This window comes from Suncus etruscus, chromosome 1 (genome assembly GCF_024139225.1).
Source record: "Suncus etruscus isolate mSunEtr1 chromosome 1, mSunEtr1.pri.cur, whole genome shotgun sequence".
Classification (NCBI taxonomy): Eukaryota; Metazoa; Chordata; class Mammalia; order Eulipotyphla; family Soricidae; genus Suncus; species Suncus etruscus.
Genome location: NC_064848.1, coordinates 140,556,032 through 140,575,753, shown reverse-complemented (window position 1 = coordinate 140,575,753; position 19,722 = coordinate 140,556,032). Strand labels below are relative to the sequence as shown.

General features: G+C 38.6%; 1 protein-coding gene across 5 annotated transcripts in view; it reads right to left on the bottom strand.

The window, feature by feature from the left end:
- Positions 1-19,722, bottom strand: part of MKLN1 (muskelin 1) — a 393,778-nt gene that overhangs the window by 2,618 nt on the left and 371,438 nt on the right. For all 5 annotated transcript variants that reach the window (XM_049774456.1, XM_049774465.1, XM_049774473.1 and 2 more), the window contains 5 exons: positions 18,974-19,121; positions 17,787-17,901; positions 15,701-15,840; positions 11,328-11,430; positions 3,830-3,884 (listed from right to left, as the gene is read on the bottom strand). In XM_049774456.1, coding sequence (XP_049630413.1) covers positions 3,830-3,884; positions 11,328-11,430; positions 15,701-15,840; positions 17,787-17,901; positions 18,974-19,121 — 561 coding nt within the window. The remainder of the gene's footprint in view (positions 1-3,829; positions 3,885-11,327; positions 11,431-15,700; positions 15,841-17,786; positions 17,902-18,973; positions 19,122-19,722) is intronic.

Genomic DNA, 19,722 nt, shown 5'->3' with positions numbered 1-19,722 from the left:
TTCAAGGATACGCAAACATTATTTGTAGTCAGTTAAAACAAAACAAATAGGGGCTAGAGTGATAGCACAGTGGTTAAAGCATTTTTGCCTTGCACATAGCCAACCAGGGTTCAATCCGTGGCATCCCATATTGTTTTCTGAGCCTATTAGGAGTGATTTTTGAGTCAAAGCCAGGAATAATCTGTGAGCACTACTGGGTGTGACTCCAAAGCCAAAAACAAACAAACCCCAAAACTATGAAAAGGGGTGAAGCACCAGAAAATTCATCAAGAGCAACCTTCAATAGCAAACAAAGTTTGGAAAAGGTTTATTGATTCTGAATCTCTCTTAATCAGTTTCTCTCACTTTTATTTTCAAAAACAATAAAAAAAAAACTAACATTCAAGAGTAGTAGACACTAGGGAAGCTCTGTAAGACTGGTGGTTTAGAGAATGAGCTCAAACTCAAAAAGAACCTACTAACCACTCAACAGAAGTGTTCTATTTTCCAGTGGCGGGGAATGTGTATTTAATTCTCATTGAGTCAGAGTTTGGCTAGGACAAAACTTTCTTGAGAGAATTTAGAAAATAATATCAGGTCTTCAAACAATGCCATTTCAAGATACCACTGATAAGGCAAAACAAACCATCCTGGCTGACACTGATTAAAACGCTATCGTCTACTGGAGGCCCTACTTTTCCTGCATGTCACGTCACTTAGAGCCACCATTTCTAAGAGACCCTTAAGTGAGGCCGAGGACTGACTATATATACTCATATATATGAAATAAAGCCACATTAAATTTAGATTTAATGTGAAGCAAGGATAAAATAATCTGATGGGAAATGAAAGTGAGCAAGATCCAGGGCCTCTGTATCAGCATGGAAACATATAAAAAGTACTTTTTGCTTCTAAATAGGCTGTTGTTTCTGTTGTTAAGATCAGCAGAAAACTTGAATTTGCTCCTCATCTAGACTCACCGTTACAGAGATTACATCTGTAAGACTGAAACACTTACTAAATAAGTGTTTGACTGTTCTATTTCCCAGTCATTTAATTTAATTCTTTCAACACTCTGAGGTAAAGGCTCTCATTACCTCATTGCACAGAGGGAAAGAAAGGGTGATTTTTATATAACCAGCTGGGGCTTGATCTGGAATCGAACAGATCCACTGACTGTGCTGGCTTCTGAGCGTCCGAACAGGGTCCACTGGCTTCATTCAGACAAGCGGGAGTAAGAGCCTTGTTACACACGCTCCTGAGTGTTTCCTATTGTGTTCATATGGTTCAACGCATCTGTGATTTGTTTAGAACCCAAGTAAAACAAACTGTTCCTGATAAAATGTATTAGCTGGCAAAGACTAGAGCAGAGACAGAAGGATGGCGTTAAGCTAAAGGTAAAAATATTTGCTGACACACCAGCCTACCATCTACCATATTGAAATGACTGCCAAGAAATTCTTGTTCTAAAGGCTAAATATAAGTTAGCTAAAGACATTTTAGTGCTGCCCACCAATAAAACAGAAATAATTGCCTGGTTGGTGGTATCTATACATAACAAGGTACATATTCATTCAAACTGAAAACATGAAAGGCTCTTGATTATGTCCCAGAGATTTACTGCTTCAAATAATAAAATTCGTAAGAACGTGAGATATATAAAATCATGCTTATACCTAGACTCCCTATGAGAGGCTGGGATTCCTTTCTTCCTTTTTTAAAATTTAATTTTTAATTAAAAATATTTTGGTGGTTCGGGGTCGCAACCAGCAGTGCTCAGGGGCTACAGCAAGTTTTGTGCTCAGGGAATTAATTACATGCTGTGACTTTAGTTCCAGACTGTCATGTCTCAATAAAGTGAGTCATGTGAACTTTAAAACAATTGCCTAAATTTCTAAAAGAATCTTCAAGACTCATAATTTATAGGCACCCACAGAGCCTTGTCTGATGCGATCCTAATAATCCAGAATTAAAAACTCAGTACTGAATTGCATTAATCAGAAAGAAGCCTTTGTTAAGGAAGTATCCATTATGAAAAAGAAAAAGCAAGATGCTAAGAACTATGCTATTCTTTCCTGTTCCTGCAACAAAACATCAGAATTATAAATGCTATTTTTTCCCTCTGAAGCATGGATTAACATTAAGCAAAATAACACATAATGGAAAAATGAACGTATCCAGAAGAAATATTTCAGTGTATATAATATATAATATACTGTTATTTTACTGTTATGCTATCAAAAATTTCTTAGATTATTTTGGGTCACACCCGGTGGCGCTCAGGGTTTACTCCTGGCTCTATACTCAGAAATCGCTCAGAAGACACTCTTGGCAGGCTCAGAGGACCACATCAGATGTTGGGATTCGAACCTGGGTATATTCTGTGTTGGTCGTGTACAAGGCAAAAGCCTTACTGCTGTCCTATCACTCTGGCCCCAAAATCTTAGTTTTTGATAATACTGAAGGCATGGCATCAATGAGATTTATAAGCATTCACTTTGTAGATTTGTTTTGTTGTTGTTGTTATATTGTTGTTTTGGGGGGGAAACCACACTGGGCAACACTCAGAGGTTACTCCCAGCTCTGCACTCAGGAATCACTCCTGGTAGGCTCAGGGGACTATATAGGATGGCAACAATCTAACTTGGGTAGTCGATGACTGAACCTGGTAGGCCGCGTGCAAGGCAAGCATCCTTTTCTCTGTGGTACAGCTCAGGGACCCTCTTAGTGTTTTTTATTTATTTTTTATTTTTTTATTATTATTAGTTTTTTTTGGGTTTGGGGTCACAACTGGCAGCACTCGGGTTACTCCTGGCTCTATGCTCAGAAATTGCTCCTGACAGGCTCTGGGGACCATATGGGATGCCGGGATTCGAACCACTGTCCTTCTGCATAGAAAGCAAAAGCCCTACCCTCCATGATATCTCTCTGGCCCCCACTTTGAGTTTTTTAATAAGAACAAGAAGAAAGCTGGAAGTGACTACAGTTTAAAAGGCTAATATCTTGTTGAAAAACAAGCTGTAATAAAAGTCTACTCCTAAGATCCTTGAAAAATCAGCTAATAAAAGCCCCAGGCTCTGGAACTTCTATAGTACTCAACTTTACTAGTTTCATTACTTTTAGAACTGATAACAGTAAGAGACTCCTAAATGAAGACTGAAGTCTATATGTGGGGTGTTTGAGAAACACTTGGGTTTCAAAAGAACTTATCTTGAACAATTATGTTTGAGATAAAAATATTTCTATTTGCTGTTTTCAAAACCTTTCTTTGTTGCCTGTGACATGATCACTCTTGCAATATCACACAATTCCATGAAAAACAGGGGGGGGGGGGGGCCCGGAGAGATAGCACAGCGGTGTTTGCCTTGCAAGCAGCCGATCCAGAACCTAAGGTGGTTGGTTCGAATCCCCGTGTCCCATATGGTCCCCCGTGCCTGCCAGGAGCTATTTCTGAGCAGACAGCCAGGAGTAACCCCTGAGCACTGCCGGGTGTGACCCAAAAACAAAACAAAACAAAACAAAAAAAAAAAGAAAAACAGAGAGGGGAAAAAATTCCAGCAATAAATCTATTTTAAAGTATAACCTATATATTCTAAACTAATGTTATACAATTTAATTTCAATTGTGCCTCATTGTTATTTGCTGTATAACTCAATAACTACATGAACTATAAACTGATTAATCTATTAGTGATAATTCCTGATTAATTACCTTGCAGGTTAATGAGAATTTCACAGGCTACTCTGACACTCGTTTCATTTACTTATAAGGCCTCATTTCAAAGAAAGCAAAATCCAACCTGTCACGTGCCATGGCCTTTGAAAGGTAATGCTTCATCAAAAAAACTTACCTAGCGCTGTAAAGTCTGAACCAGATTTGAACAGAGCTGAAGCCAGGAGCTGAAACTGTAAAAGAAATGGTTCAAATTAGCTGCTTAAGTTCACTGGAGAAAATAGAACTATTTTGATAATTTATTAGACATTGCGCATCACCCAACACATCTTACGTAAGATAATTCACCCAATACTGACAAGAATACCACATTTAAATGAAATACATGCTGATTTTTTTCTACTGGACTACTATTGCTCAACATATTGGGCAAAGTCTTGGAACTATTATTTGAAAAACAAAACAAAAATCCTTTTTTGGCCGTGGTTATTGGTGGTCTTTATTGCTGTGGTGCTTTTTGGATTTTTTGTTTGATTTTTCTTTTTGTATTGTTGTTATGTTTTTCTTCCCTTTTCCCTTTCTTCTCTCAAATTGTTATTTATAGCCTCTAGACAGAGGTCTCAAACTCAATTTACCTGGGGGCCACAGGAGGCAAAGTCAGGGTGATCCTTGAGTACAAAGTCAGTAGTAAGCCTTGAACATTGGGGGTGTGACCCAAACAACTAAAACAAGACAAAACCAAAAAAGATTCCTCTAGGGCAGGACCACAAAATGTTGTATGAAGGGCCGTAAACGTGCGGGCCGCGAGTTTGAGACCCCTTCTCTAGAAGGATGCTACCCATTTTTTGCTTGTTTGATTTTTGTCCCATTTTATTTTTTTCTTTCCTTCAAACAGAACCATATAACTTGAACCATCTTGTTCTGCCTCACAAATTGAGGGGGAAATAATGAAGGGTACCAAGACCAAATAGTTGTCTGATCTTTAAGTAGAAATAAAAAATAATCAGACTTAAACACCAAATTTCAAAGTCAACGACAAAAGAATTGATACCCAATCTATGACAAGCTAGGCACAGAGGGGACCACTTATACTAGCAGACCAGAGAGTAAAGGAGTGGGAAGGAAACAGGATGCATGCTGGGAACAGAGGTGGAGGAAGGACAACATTGGTGGTGGGAATGCCCCGATTCAATGTCACTATGTACCTAAAATATTACTGTGAAAGATATGTAATCCACTTTGAGCAAAATAAAAATTATTATTAAAAATAAAAGAGGGAAAAAATCCTTTTTCTAGAAATCCTTTTTTCCTAAGAAAAGGATACCTAAATTAATCCCACTGCTTTAAGTAATGAGAAAAACAAGTTTTCAGCCAGTATTACACGTTTTGTATTAATTATATTTATACTGTTATTTTAAAGAACTATGTCATTCCCTAAACAGATGTGTATTACTTCCTTCCAATATACCAGGCATTCTCCTTAGCACAAAAGATATATCATTGACTCAAACAGGATCCCCACCCTTAAGATGCCCTAGGAGGAGATAATAACAAGTGACTTACACTTGTACTATCTCTTTGACCCCATAAATAGAATGGTTTCCGCAGGAAGTTAGGGGGCTTAGGGTCACACCTAGTGGCATTCACACCTTATTCCTGGCTCTTAACTCATGGATCTCTCATGGTGGGCTAGGGGATCATATGAAACATGGAAGCTCAGAGAATGAAGACAGGTTGGCCAAGTGAAAAGCAAGCAACCTCTGTACTATCATTGCAGCTCATAATCAATAAATAAATAATCTCAGAGATTATTTTGTAATTCATTTTTAAAATTTTTTTTCCGGGTTTTTGGGCCACACCCAGTGAAGCTCAGGGGTTACTCCTGGCTATGTGCTCAGAAATAGGTCCTGGCTTGGGAGACCATATGGGATGCTGGGGACTGAACCCAGGTCTGTCCTGGGTCAGCTGTGTGCAAGGCAAACATCCTACCACTGCACTACTGCTCCGACCCCAATTTTGTAGTTCTTAAGGATAGATGCAATTTCAGTTTCCTATTAAATAAGAATATAGTAACGTATTATGGAAATGGTGTTATTGTTTTGAAAAAGTGTCTAAGGCAATTCTGAGGCCAATGAATACATGTACATATCTTAATTAGGACCGAACAACCCTTGATCCACAAAGCATCTTCAGAAATGGAATAGAAGCCTGTAACCTACTAAATCATAACTTGATAATATTTAAGAAAGACAAAAAAGGGGCCGGGCGGTGGCGCTCGAGGTAAGGTGCCTGCCTTACCTGCGCTAGCCTAGGAGACGGACCGCGGTTCGATCCCCGGCGTCCCATATGGTCCCCCAAGCCAGGAGCAACTTCTGAGCGCATAGCCAGGAGTAACCCCTGAGCGTCACCGGGTGTGGCCCAAAAACCAAAAAAAAAAAAAAAAAAAAATTAAAAAAAAAAAAAAAAAAAAAAAAAATAAAGACAAAAAAGTGAAACCTGCAAGAAAAATTTTTTCATGGCTCTATTTGTACTTGAGATACTTCCATGTCCTTTTTCCTCCATTAGCTCAGCTTTAAGAACAAACTGTCTGTTTTCTTTGGCCTACTTACAGCTCAGCAGCTGAAATTATTTACTTTGCAATATTTTGTTTCAGTTTAAAAAAAAAACGAGAAAAGTGAGTATTCCTGAGTGAGAGTCATTTTAGATATAAAATGGAGAAAAAAAAAAACAAGGAAATCTATTTCTGAATTTCAAAAACAGGGTCTAACAAATGACCATTAATGATATCTTCATAACTAGGTTCAGTTATAAACGATAACAAATTAAACCATACTTAATTGATTATTTGGAAAAATTATAATTTTCCCTACTTCAAACAGTAACATGAATTGACTAAGAGTGAAGGAAAGACCATTAAGTGTCTCAATTCAGTGGGGTTCTTAAGTACATTCTACAGATGAAGGGTTGCAGCCCAAACTGAAGAACTGAAACAACTCTTATTTAAACAGTAGGCAACTATAAAAGAGTAAGTCCCAAGTTTTGATGCCAAGGATATGCAGTATCTATTGCTCAAAAGTACAAATAAAGCCAATGCTTAAAAGTGATAGAACAATATCTAAATCTATGTCGGAAAAAAGGGGTGATCCCTAAGCACAGAGAAAAGAGCACGTCTCCAGCACAGCTGGGTGTGGTTCAAAAATTCTACTTCCAACCCTTTGGCTCTAAATGAAAGTGGGGTGGGGAGGGGAGAAAGGGGGGGAGGAGAAAGTGGGAGAAGGGGGAAGGAGAGAGAAAAAAAACTGAAACAAAGAAAACAGCTAAATGGAATGGGAGAAAGAGACAGACTGCATATAAATAGCACTTTTGTGGGCATAAAGCAAAATAGTTCAAATGTTGCTTGATGTACTATGAAGAATGGCTGGCACAAGAGAAACATGGAAGCTCAGAAATGCAGAGTGACAGGCTGGAGGACCATGAAACTCACTACAGATGTATTCACACTGCAAATAAACAAATGCTAAAACATTATTTTCAGAACCAGTTTCTCCCATTCCATGTTATGTAACAGAAAACTTAAATGCCACGATCTACTACTAATTTCTCCAGTTTAAGGACTGCTATGAATGAAGTTAAGAAGTCTATAGTTAAACTGTGGTGTGATGGTGTGATGTGGTGTGTTGTGTGTGTGTTACTAGGATAGATTCCATTCATATGTTTAAATATCCAGGCAGCAAGGAGTCTACTCCTACTAGCCTGTCTTTCCTTTCTCCCCCTCTTTTTTTTTTAGGGGGGGGGGGGCCCATACACAGCAGTGCTCATGGCTTAGTCCTGGTTCTGTGAACAGGGATCACTACTGGTAGGGCTTGGAGTCCATATGGGATGCCAGGGGTCAAAAAAGGGTTGGCTATGTACCACTAGTCAAGCGCGCCCCCCTCCTTTTTTTTTCTTGGGCCACCCCAACAGTGTTCAGGGTTACTCCTGGCTCTACATTCAGGATTCATTCCTGCCTGTGCAAGGGTCAATACTGTGTGTCAGGGACTGACCTGGCTCTGCTGTGTATAAGGCAAATGCCCTATTCACCATACTATCGCTCTGGCCACTTCTTCTTTTAAGGGATTTTAGAGTACTAAAAGCAAAGTTTATATTGAAACACTATATAAGTTAAGTAAAAGCAGCATGGAACTATAGAACCAGAATAAAGTTTGATTTTCTTCTCAATATGTAAAACTAACATCCCAGTAAAATTTATTCTTTTATTTTAGTAGGCTAGACTTGGCTGTGTGCTGAGAGATCATCCATGAGAACCATACAAGGTGCCAGGGATTGGAATTAGGGTCAGCTGCATACAGGGCAATTGTTTTAATGCACTATCTCTCCAGCCCCACAGTTGAAGTTCTATACCAGGGGTCTTCAAAGCACGGCCCGCAGAGGAGTCTGATCCAGCCCGCCAACAGTGAGCGCTGTTTGGTTGCCAAGATACCTGCCAGCATATACACTCAGTGTCACGGTTTCTCAGGGATGACGTCAATCGCCTCCGCCCACGGCATGTTGTGTGCTGGGAGGGTGGGCGTGAGGCCGGTGTTGAGAGGGACACTGATGTACCCTTGTGCCAGGCCCTTGGCGTGCGTGTTGCTGATGACATCACTGGAAGGCGCCGGATGCCACGTGGTGAGGAGTACCACATGTGGGTGACTATATGATGTAAAAAGGCACCTGCTCCACCCCCAGACGTGGTATCTGTGTGCTGTGCCTGCCTGTCAGTGAGGTTTTCCTCCACTCCCTCCACTGCCAAAGGTCAGTCAAAAGTGCCATAGAAATAAATTTTTGCCAGATGGGGGGGTTTTGCCCGATTGGGCTGTGGGTGACTCATATGAAAATTCCCCTTTGGGGGTGGTGAGGCGTTCAGTGCTGAAATCAAAATTAGGGGGTGGGCGGTGGTTGGGAGGTTAGGGGTTTGGTGCTGAATTGCCCATGTGGAAAATTCGGGGTTCGATGCTGAAGCATTTTAAAGGGGTTACATTGAAAATTTTATATGCATTTTGCAATTCCTTTTCAGTGTTCACGTGCTGATTCCGAACATATCAATTTGGGCATTATATAGAGAGATATAACTGAATTATCAGGGACTGAGCTGGTCTGCTTAGAAAAGCCTGCAAGGGATAAGTGTTCACATCAGGGACTAATGGGGGTTCATACACTGTGTGTATACATACACATATATTTGTATTTCACTAATATCAGTTTGGAATCCCTAGGAAACAATGATGTCAAGAAAAAGAAAAATTGACGGCGAGTGTAGAATATTCAAAGAACAGTGGACTTATGATTACTTTTTTATGTGGTACAAAGAAAAGGCTGTGTGTCTGATATGCCAGAATATAGTTGCTGTGTTCAAAGAATACAATTTGCAATGCCACTATCAAACTCAACATAGATAAATATGATTGTTTGGTTAGAGAAGTGAGAAAAGATAAACTATTACAACTGAAACATACACTGACGACTCAGCAAAATACTTTTGTGAAGCAGAAGCAGTTAAATACTTCCTCACTGAGGGCAAGTTTTCAAGTTGCCAAGTTAATAGCGCGCAATGGCAAACCATTTGTGGAGGGAGAATTTGTTAAAGAATGCCTTATTTCTGTTGCCAAAGAGATGTGTCCAGAGAAGGCCGATTTATTTAGTACAGTGAGCCTTTCAGGAGTTACAATGACACGAACGATTGAAGAAATGGGAGAAAATTTGCTGCACCATTTGCAAAACTCTGCAAAGAAACTTTGCTATTTTTCCTTGGCACTCGACGAAAGCAATGATGTTCGTGATTCTGCCCAACTTCTCATTTATATGTGTGGGACAAATGAGTATTTTGAAGTCACAGAAGAGCTTGCTGCACTGCAAAGTATCAAAGGTACAACCACAGGAGTGGATATATTTGAAAAGGTTTGCCAAACTGTGAATGGTTTGGAGCTGAACTGGGTTAAACTAGTCAGTGTAACAACTGATGGTGCTCCTAGCATGGTGGGGTTTAAGAGAGGAGTAATTGCTCACATTACAAAAGAGATGGACAAACATAACCATCCTCATCCAACTGTCATACACTGCCTCATCCACCAACAAGCGCTGTGTTGTAAATCACTGAAGTGGGACTCTGTTATGAAAATTGTGGTACCTTGTGTTAATTACATTAGAACTCATGCACTAAACCACAGACAATTTCAGGAAGTTCTATCTGAGGTAAATGTTGCCCATGAAGATGTTCTGTACCACACAGAGGTCCGTTGGCTGAGTAGAGGGAGAGTTTTGAAATGTTTCTATGACTTACTTCTGCAGATTACAGCTTTTCTACTTTCAAAAAGCCAAGAAGTACCAGAGCTCAATGATGCTGAATGGAAATGGCACCTTGCCTTTCTGACAGATATAACAGAGCTACTCAACAGTTTCAATCTGCAACTTCAAGGCAAGGGGAAGCTCATCTGTGATATGGCATCGCATGTGAAAGCATTTGAAGTAAAATTAGGCCTTCTCATCAAACAAGTACAGGAGGAAAACTTCAGTCATCTCCCAACAACTCAAAACCTGTCAGCGGACAAACCATTGGTTGCATTCCCAAAGGAAACATGTCTGGCTTCACTAGAATTGTTGCAAAAGGAGTTTCAATTTAGATTCAAAGAGCTTCATCTCCATGAACAGGACATACAGCTTTTTCGTAACCCATTTTCTGTTGAGATTGAAAATGTCCTTACAATTTACCAAATGGAACTGGCTGAACTGCAGAATTGTGACTCTCTGAATGACGCATTTAAAGTCAAGCAACCTTTTGAATTTCTATGCATCTCTCCCCTCTGAGACATATCCAAATATCAGGAACCATGCACTCAAAATGGTCACCATCTTTGGTAGCACTTATGCCTGTGAACAGACTTTTTCAAGAATGGAACATCTGAAATCTCCAACCAGATCAAGATTAACTGATGCCCACTTGCCATCACTTGTTAAGGCTGGCAGTGACAAATATGGAACCGGACACAGACAATCTCATTAGCCAAAAGCAGGCCCACAGTTCCCACTGAAATACTGGTGCGTGACCTGTTTATTTATAAATGGTTTTCATTTTATTTATATAAGATATGTGCAGTGTGAGTAAGAATTAGTAGCTCATATAGTCCGGCCCTCCAGCTCTCTAAGGGACCGTAATCCGGCCCCCACTTTAAAAAGTTAGAAGACCCCTGTTCTATACTATACTATCTGGGAATCCTTTTATGAATAGACCAAAGGGTTTTGTGTGACTTTAATCCTGTAGTTGCACATAAATATATGCCTATTCATCTGCCTTATTTCTTTTCTTTTCTTCTTTTTTTTTTTTTTTTTTTTTGTTTTTTGGGTTACACCCAGTAGCACTCGGGTTACTCCTGGCTCTACGCTCAGAAATTGCTCCTGGCAGGCTTGGGGGACAATATGGGATGCTGGGATTCGAACTACCATCTTTCTGCATGCAAGGCAAATGCCCTACCTCCATGCTATCTCTCCGGCCCCTCATCTGCCTTATTTCATTTGCTCTGTGCCACTTCATAGATTAGTATCACCATATTTTTCAACGTCCTTTAAACACAAGGATAAAATCAGTAAGTAGAATCAAAAATTTTTAACGCTCAATTTCTGAAGCTTATTACCACATATACCTCTTTTGTCTCTTCTGGGTCTGAATGGTCCACCGTTATATAAAGATCATTTTGTAAATACTTCAGAGCACTAAGGGGATCCATTTGGGCCTTTTCTTCAAACCTAGAAAAACATAAGCAAATATAATTATCTAAAATTATGATAAAATTATTAAAGATATCTTCTATATGGAGTGGAATTTTTTGTGTCTGATGAGTTACCTTGGATACTAAAAAGAACCTGGATATGAGGATCAGAACAAAGAAACGGAAAGTGGGCCATGCAGCTGGGAGTTTGCAGAAACAAAGGCCAGGCCAGGCCAAATCAAGCATGAAACAGCCAGGTCAGATGTATTCATGACATAACAGAACTGCAAAATAATCCAATGTAGTCCACAGAAAATAGGTGGAGGGATGGGGGCTACTAGTGGTGGCCTAAGTGGGAGAGCACATGCTAGTGTAACCATCATGTTCAAGACCCTTCAGTCTGATCTTTAGTACTGCATGGCACCCCAGAAATACTGGGTTTGGTCCCTATAAAAACAACATGACCCAGCTTAAGTTTAAATGGAAATAACTGATTAGATTTGTGTACTGCAGTTTCCACTAGATGTACTTAGCAAATACTTTAGAAATAGAAATAATTTTTATTTATTCCTTTATAGTTTGGGGGAATATACCCAGCAGAATGGGGGCTACTCCTGGCTCAATGCATGGGAGTTGCTCCTGGTGGTGCTTGGGTTACTATGGGTCCACATGTAGTTTTATTTTATCTTTCAGGGGTGGGTTTGGGGCCACACCTAGCCATGCTCAGGGTTACTCCTGGTTGTATTAGGAACTCAAATGAAGTACTAGGAATTGAACTGGAGTCAGTCACATGCAAGGTAAATGCTTTAGCCACTGTATGTATCTCCTATTTAAGAGGATAATTATTCTACATAACTAGAACTGCCATATATAATGTCTAATATTAAACATTCAACATTTAAATTTCTTATATTTAATAAATACAAGTATCACATTGCTCTTCATTTTGATAAAACCAGACTTAAAGTCTGCTTCTGGGGTTTATACTTTGCCTGTTGTTGATTAAAAGTTGGTCATGAACTGATTCTCTTACAGACAAAACAGACTATGGTAGAAAAAAGTTTGTTTAAGGTTTAGGATTATTAATTAGAATCAGTCCAGCCTGGAAACTTCTTCATCAAATAAGCATTATAAAGGAATCTCTTCATGAGCATAGAATACACTATTATTTTTGTTTCTTTAAAATTTATTTTTGGTTGTTTTTTGGGCCACACCTAGTGGTGCTTAGGATTCACTCCTGGCTCTGTGCTCAGGGATCACTCCTGGTTGGCTAGGGGACCAAACAGTTGCTGGGGATTAAACTCAGGTTGGCCACACTGCAAGGCAAGTGTTCTATGCTCTGCATTACACTATGACTCCAGCCCAGTGTTCTTATTTTTTTTCATTTTACTTCTGTTTTTTGAGTCACATCTGGCTAACCTCGGGGTGATGCTCAAGGTACCATATGTGATGCTGGAAGTGGAACAGGAGTTAGAGGCATAAAAGGCAAGCACCTGACCACTATATAATCTCTCTGGCCAATTATTTTTTTAAATACCAAGCCATAAATTGAGGGAAAAAGCAGAGCCAGAGATATCAATAGACATAAACAAGAGAGAGGCTCAATTAGAAATTATGGTAGCTCCTATTTACTGAATCATACCAATATTCCAAACAACCAGAAACAACTCTCCATTAGGCCTCACAGTTTAAATACTAATGAAGCAGCTCAATTCTCAGAATGTTCCTATACATTCTTTGGGTGAGGAAGCTTAAGTATGTTTTTATTCTTTGCAACCTAAAATACCTAATCAATCTTTTATCCTATTAAGTCCAGTAAAGAGATCTGTTTTTCTAGAAATTGTTTTTCCTTCCTTTTATAAGTCTTTTTATTTATTTATTTTTGCCTGTAATAACTTATCATTGAACTTGTGTCTGTTGTCTGGAATTATACTTCCACTATTAATTCTTCCCTATAGGAATAAGATTAATTTTATTATTTTCTTTTGCCCTTCTACTATAAAATCGGTCAGAAATCTTGAAAATAGGAATGCTAAAATAAAAAATAACAGTGGTACTTATATGTTAAATTTTATGGAATCTTTAAGCACCATTTCTCTCCCTCCAAATCTTTATGTAAATTAAATGTAATAAATAATTACTTTCTATAAAAAACCATCAAACAGCTAACCGGCCAGCAATATAGGATAAGTTTTCTATCAAATGCAAGAATAATGTCTAATTTAACATGAAATTTTCATTTATAAGATAATTTTTCCTGTTCTACCTAATTTATAGAAATAAACTTCATGGGGGCCGGTGAGGTGGCGCTAGAGGTAAGGTTAGCGCCTTGCAAGCGCTAACCAATGAAGGACCGCGGTTCGATCCCCTGGCGTCCCATATGGTCCCCCCCAAGCCAGGGGCAATTTCTGAGCGCTTAGCCAGGAGTAACCCCTGAGCATCAAATGGGTGTAGCCCCCCCCAAAAAAAAACCAAACATAAAAAAAGGAAATAAACTTCAGACTCTACCTGCAATGTTGCAAAAACTTGGTAGTAAAATGGACTGCTTCATAGTGTCAGCTTGATTTAGCAGAAACAAGACCCAATAGGCCTTCAAAGTCATCTTTCACTAATATTCTCTTCCCCATATCAAGTCCACAAAGAAACTATGTTGGTATAACTTTCAACATTTATACAGAACCTTCTATCCATTCATCCATTGTCCGTCTGTCCATCCATCCATCACGAGGAGGTTCAAATCCAGAGCTTCAAACACATGAAGGTACAAACCTGGCCCTTTCCTATGCTTTTCTGATCTTTGTCTCCTATTTCCTGCCTTCCTTCCAGTCATAATAAAGTCTCAGCAACTAATGAGATCCCTCCTCTCTCTTCTCATTTTTCCTAATTAAGCTCCTTTCCCCTGCTGGTCACGCACAAACATCAGCTTTTCCCTATGTACTCATAGATGACTCCCAAGTCTAAAGTGTAACAAACTGAAGTCATCTTTTCCAGTACATGAATCTCATGCTTCTATAAGCTATTACCCTAGACTTCTGGAAGAAAATCCAGAAAGAACAGTTTTTTATTAAGAAGTCAGTCAGAGGGGCCAGAGTGATAGCACAGTGGTAGGGCATTTGCATTGCATGTGGCTGACCCAGGATGGACCTGGGCTCGGTACCGGTCGTCCCATATGGTTCCGCAAAGCCAGGAGTGATTTCTGAGAGCAGAGCTAGGAATAACCCGAGTGTCACCAGTGTGGCCCCAAAACAAACAAACAAAAAAGGAGTAAGTCTGAATATGTCATTCCTCTACCTAGAGTGGTCCAATGTTACCCTTTAATTCACAGTGAAAAAATGCAACGGTCTAATTATAATAAATTAATTCTACAGTCTTCAATTTATTCCTCAAGTAATCTAGATGGATTTAAGCCTCAGAATTTTTTTCTGTTACCTGTCTGGAAGACTTTTCTAGTCAGTCAGTCAGTCAGTCAGTCAGATTTTTGGGTCATACCTGGCAAGCACTCAGTGGTTGCCCCCCTGGCAGATTCGGGGGGACTATATGGGATACTGGGGATCGAACTCCGTTCGGCCGTGTACAAGGCGAACACTCTACCTGTTGTATTACCACTCTGGCTCCTGAAATACTTTTCTACTCACATATCTACAAGACTGATTCCCTAAAGTTTGTTAGATTGACATTCAATGTCCTCTTTTGCGGTGAAACCTATTGTAACATTCTTATTTAAAATCCGATCTCTAGCTACCTCACTTGTACAAAAACGGTGCTTACTAACTTATTTGTTTTTCGTAACATTTACTGTTCCTTATTCAGTATTTTGTTTTTGGGCCACACTTGGCCATACTGGCTCTGCACTGAGGATCAATTCTGGCAGGCTTGGGGAACCAAATGACAAGGTGGGGATTGAACCAAGGTTGGCTGTATGCAAGAAAAATACCCCATACACTGTGTTTTCACTCTGGTTCCTATTTCTTAATATTTTTATTCCTTTCTAAGAATGGAAACAGAATTAAAAGCAGAAATTTTATTTGTTTTCTTCACTGATATAGATAGAGTCCAAGATGAAATACTTATTGAGCATCTGTAATGTATGACATTTCCTTGTTCTATATTTGAAAATTGCTAGCACTGATAGCTATTTTCACTTTGCATTTTCCCTGAAAAGTAAAACTAAGAGCAAATAAGAAGACATTTATAAGTCATAGCCTTCACAGTATTATACTCCTATGTTTCTGAATTTTTTAAATATATAGATAAAACCAACAATATCAGATAATGTCCACTAAAAGTTCATAGTGGCATTTATTTACCTGTGTTTTCTTATGAGATACTTGCAATGCCTCAGCAAGTAATCCTTTGAAGGCCTACACAACTTCAGTGACCAGAAGTCATCTAATCTCATTTTTGGAGAGCAAGATTTTCCTGGGTTCCCACCAAATAAATAATGAACCTGTAAGAAACAACACACTCTGGATTTTAAAAAATAAATGCATACTCAAAATCATAGTAGAATTTATTTTACTAGTCATAGTAAAATTTACTCATTTTGGTAGTAGTAGTAGTAGTGGTACATGATAGATTAACTTTAGCTTTTATTATGTAAAATAATTAAGACATTATTGCATTTTTAACTTCTCTTGGTTTTTCTAAGGTTCTATTTACTTTAAACTAATATGGCTACTTTCTTTAAAAAAGAAAAACAACCATAGAGCCTGCAACGAAGATTATGCTATGAAAAAGGATGATGACGGGGCCGGGAGGTGGCGCAAGAGGTAAGGTGCCTGCCTTGCCTGCGCTAGCCTTGGACGGACCGCGGTTCGATCCCCCGGTGTCCCATATGGTCCCCCAAGCCAGGAGCGACTTCTGAGCGCATAGCCAGGAGTAACCCCTGAGCGTTACCGGCTGTGGCCCAAAAACCAAAAAAAAAAAAAGAAAAAGGATGATGATTGTTTTTTAGGGGATGGGAAGTTTGGGGTTACATTTGATGTCGCTCCTAGCTATGTTCAGGGGACCATGTGGAGCCCAGGATTGAACTGGGATTAACTGTCTGCAAGGCAATTGCTTTACCCCCCTGATCTCTCCAGCATGAAATGACACTTTATATTAAGATGAATTGTGTAACTGCAGATCCACTCACTATAGAGCATATGAACAAAAGCAATGATAGTAAGCTAAGTAGCAGTTTGCTTATGGCAATGAATTATAGGGATTACCAAACTAATCAAATACTGGCCCTAAAAAGAAATCATCCTTTTAAAGGATACATGTTGAACACTGTAAGTGAATAGTAACTAGATACTTTTAAAACTTAATTTGTTTTAGTTTTAATGTCAAATATTAAACGACAAATAATTTCTGGAATAACTTATCCCTAAGTACTACCAGGACAATTCATGAGTGCAGAGCTAGGAGTAAGCCCTGAGCATTGCTCAGTATGGCTCTCTCCAAAAAAGAATGCAATAATTTTCACTACATTATAGTTTTGAGATCTTTAGTGTTAAGTGTACTTAACACTACAGTAAAACATTTCCCAAAATCTTGAAAACATGTATGACCAGTGTTATCTAATCCACAGATGTTATTTCTATCTTATAATAATAAATTCATTTACCCTTTATTTGGGAGACTTTAAAAGAAAGAGCCTTAGTTTATTTTCATGGTATCTTTTACATAAAGGTCTCTCAAAATAGAAAATAATAAATATAAATAAATAAATAAATAAATAGAAAGTAATCATCTATGACCTTAACAGAAAAAAAAACAGAATTAAATAAATCATCTAAACAATTAACATATAACTTCAAAATGTAGGGTGAGTGAAAACATGGGAAAATAATAACAACAAAATAACTTCTTACATGAGAAAATCTAAAATTTTGAGGTTAAAAATACCTTCAGATACTAAGTGCCAAAGCATCCATATGCTAAAAACTCCATTAACTTGGAGGTTCATATTGTAGAAACAACAAAACATATAACTAATCTGTACAGCTAAAATGCAAACACTGGACATTGGGATTGGGCATGTGGTGGTTAGGGCCATGTCCAATGGTGCTCAGGAGACACCCACCCCCTTGTAGCATTCATATGTAGTTTCAGATATGTGAACCAATGTTACAGCCAACACAGCCTCAGGCAAGCAAGTACTTTATCTTTTGTACTATCTCTCCAGCCCTATTGACCAATTTTACAAGCGGAAAAGTGCCAGAATTATGGACTATGAAGAAATAATTATTTTTGTAAAGATCTTTAGGAAGTATGTCTGTTGTGTATTCAAATGCATGCCTGCAATTCTACCTTTTATTTATCTACTTACAACTCATTAAGAACCCATGTTTGGGGAGGCATTCAGATGGCAAGTTAGGCAAAGTTCATGGGACAATGTAGTTGAGATACCTTGTGTAACTCATCATATACAAGCTGATGGGCGAATCTTGGACATGGTTCTTCCTCCTGAAGACTTTTACTTGGATTATCCTTTGCAGCTTGATCATTCTTATAGACACAAGACCTGCAAGATACTGTTTTTTAATGCACTCTATATTTAAAAATTAGCAGTACACAAAAGATGAATACAACTGTAGCAAGCAAATACATTCCATACCTAATTGCCAACAAAATCTATAAATTTGTTCACATTGGCATTTAAAGGTCTGATGACTCATAAATAACTGATTATTTTTTACAATTGAGTTCTGACATTCTTTTAATAGCCATCATAAATGTCATTCAAGAACAATCTATCATATTGTAAAACAAAACTGTTTATATGAAGGCTCAAATAAAAGGCAGAAATAGGTGACTCCATTTATCTATCTACAATCACACACACACAACAAAAAAAGGTGTAGCTTGCTTTTTACTTCACTTATAAATATCTAATTTAGAAAATAAATTCCATAATTTCCAAGTCCTCCTCCATTACTGAATGATGTGAGAAAGTCCTACTGTTCCATGGAATATATTCACTTTTGGAATGGTCCTAGAATATCAAAAATGGATTTCCTATACCACTGTTTTCCAAAATAACGTGCAGTGTCTTGTCTATATTATGCTGGGTGACAGTTTCTCTCTGTGGTATAAAACACTAAATGACAATGCTCCTCACGCTTGTCCAGTCAAACCACTAGACAATAAAAAGACATGGGCACATTAAAATGTCACTATTTCTACTGGGTAACAAAATACAATTCTTTTGATTCCAAGTCAAGGAATCAATATATTAATCAAACAACTCAAGAGGTAAAATCCATTCCCCAAACATCACTATAACACAAAGACTGGAAATGAATCTCTTCCCTTTTTCTCCCTCCATACCGACCGTGGGGGGGGCATACCCTTAGGTATTCAGAGCTTACTGCTGGTACTATGCTCAGGGATCACTACTGGCAGTGTTTGATGGAGCACACATGATGCCAAGTATAGATTAGATCTCAGGTCAGTTTCGTGCAAGGCAAGTACCTTTTCCACTTGTTTTATCACGCTGGCCCCTCATACTGACATTTATGCACCATATCAAAATTACCAATAGTAAGTCTCAAATAAATGCTATTTAGGATTGGAGAAAGACAAGAGCTACTTACCAACTGTTTCTTACAATGTCATAAATCCAGAATGAATTTCTAACATTCTCTTCCCTCTTTTCTTTGTCTTTGCTAAGTCCAGATAAGACATGTATTTCATTCAGTTCGGGATCAATAGTTGCTCTCTGTGTGAATCCTGTCATTGGAACTGAAAATTGAAGGAAAAAATATACAAACAGTTCTGGTGTTGGGACAACAGAGCAGTACTAACCCTTAAAAGATAAGTAACGGGGCTGGGTGGTGGTGCTAGAGGTAAGGTGCCTGCCTTGCCTGTGCTATCCTAGGACAGACCGAGGCTCGATTCCCCGGCATCCCATATGGTCCCCCAAGCGCATAGCCAGGAGTAACCCCTGAGCATTAATGGGTGTGGCCTAAAAACCAAAAAAAAAAAAAAAAGATAAATAACATTCTTCCTCTGTTCTTGGGTTCATTGTGTATACTCCTTAGCAATAATACACAATGTCAATGGCAGACAACAAATCATCTTCCCTGCTGAATATAAGTTCTACAGGTAAAGCAGAAGCCCTTTGGTTCACTCTTCAATTCCTAGTGCCCTCAAAAAACACCAGGCACAGAAGTTATCCAACCATTCACTTGTTGAGAAAATAAATGAATATGATTATGATGGGGTCCAGCTGGGAAAAAGAAAGTGACATAAAATAAGATAATATTTGTTGAGGGAATGGACAAAGTCTTCTTTAATCAATTTATTATCTGGGTCAATTCTTTAGTAAGAGAGGATACTCAGT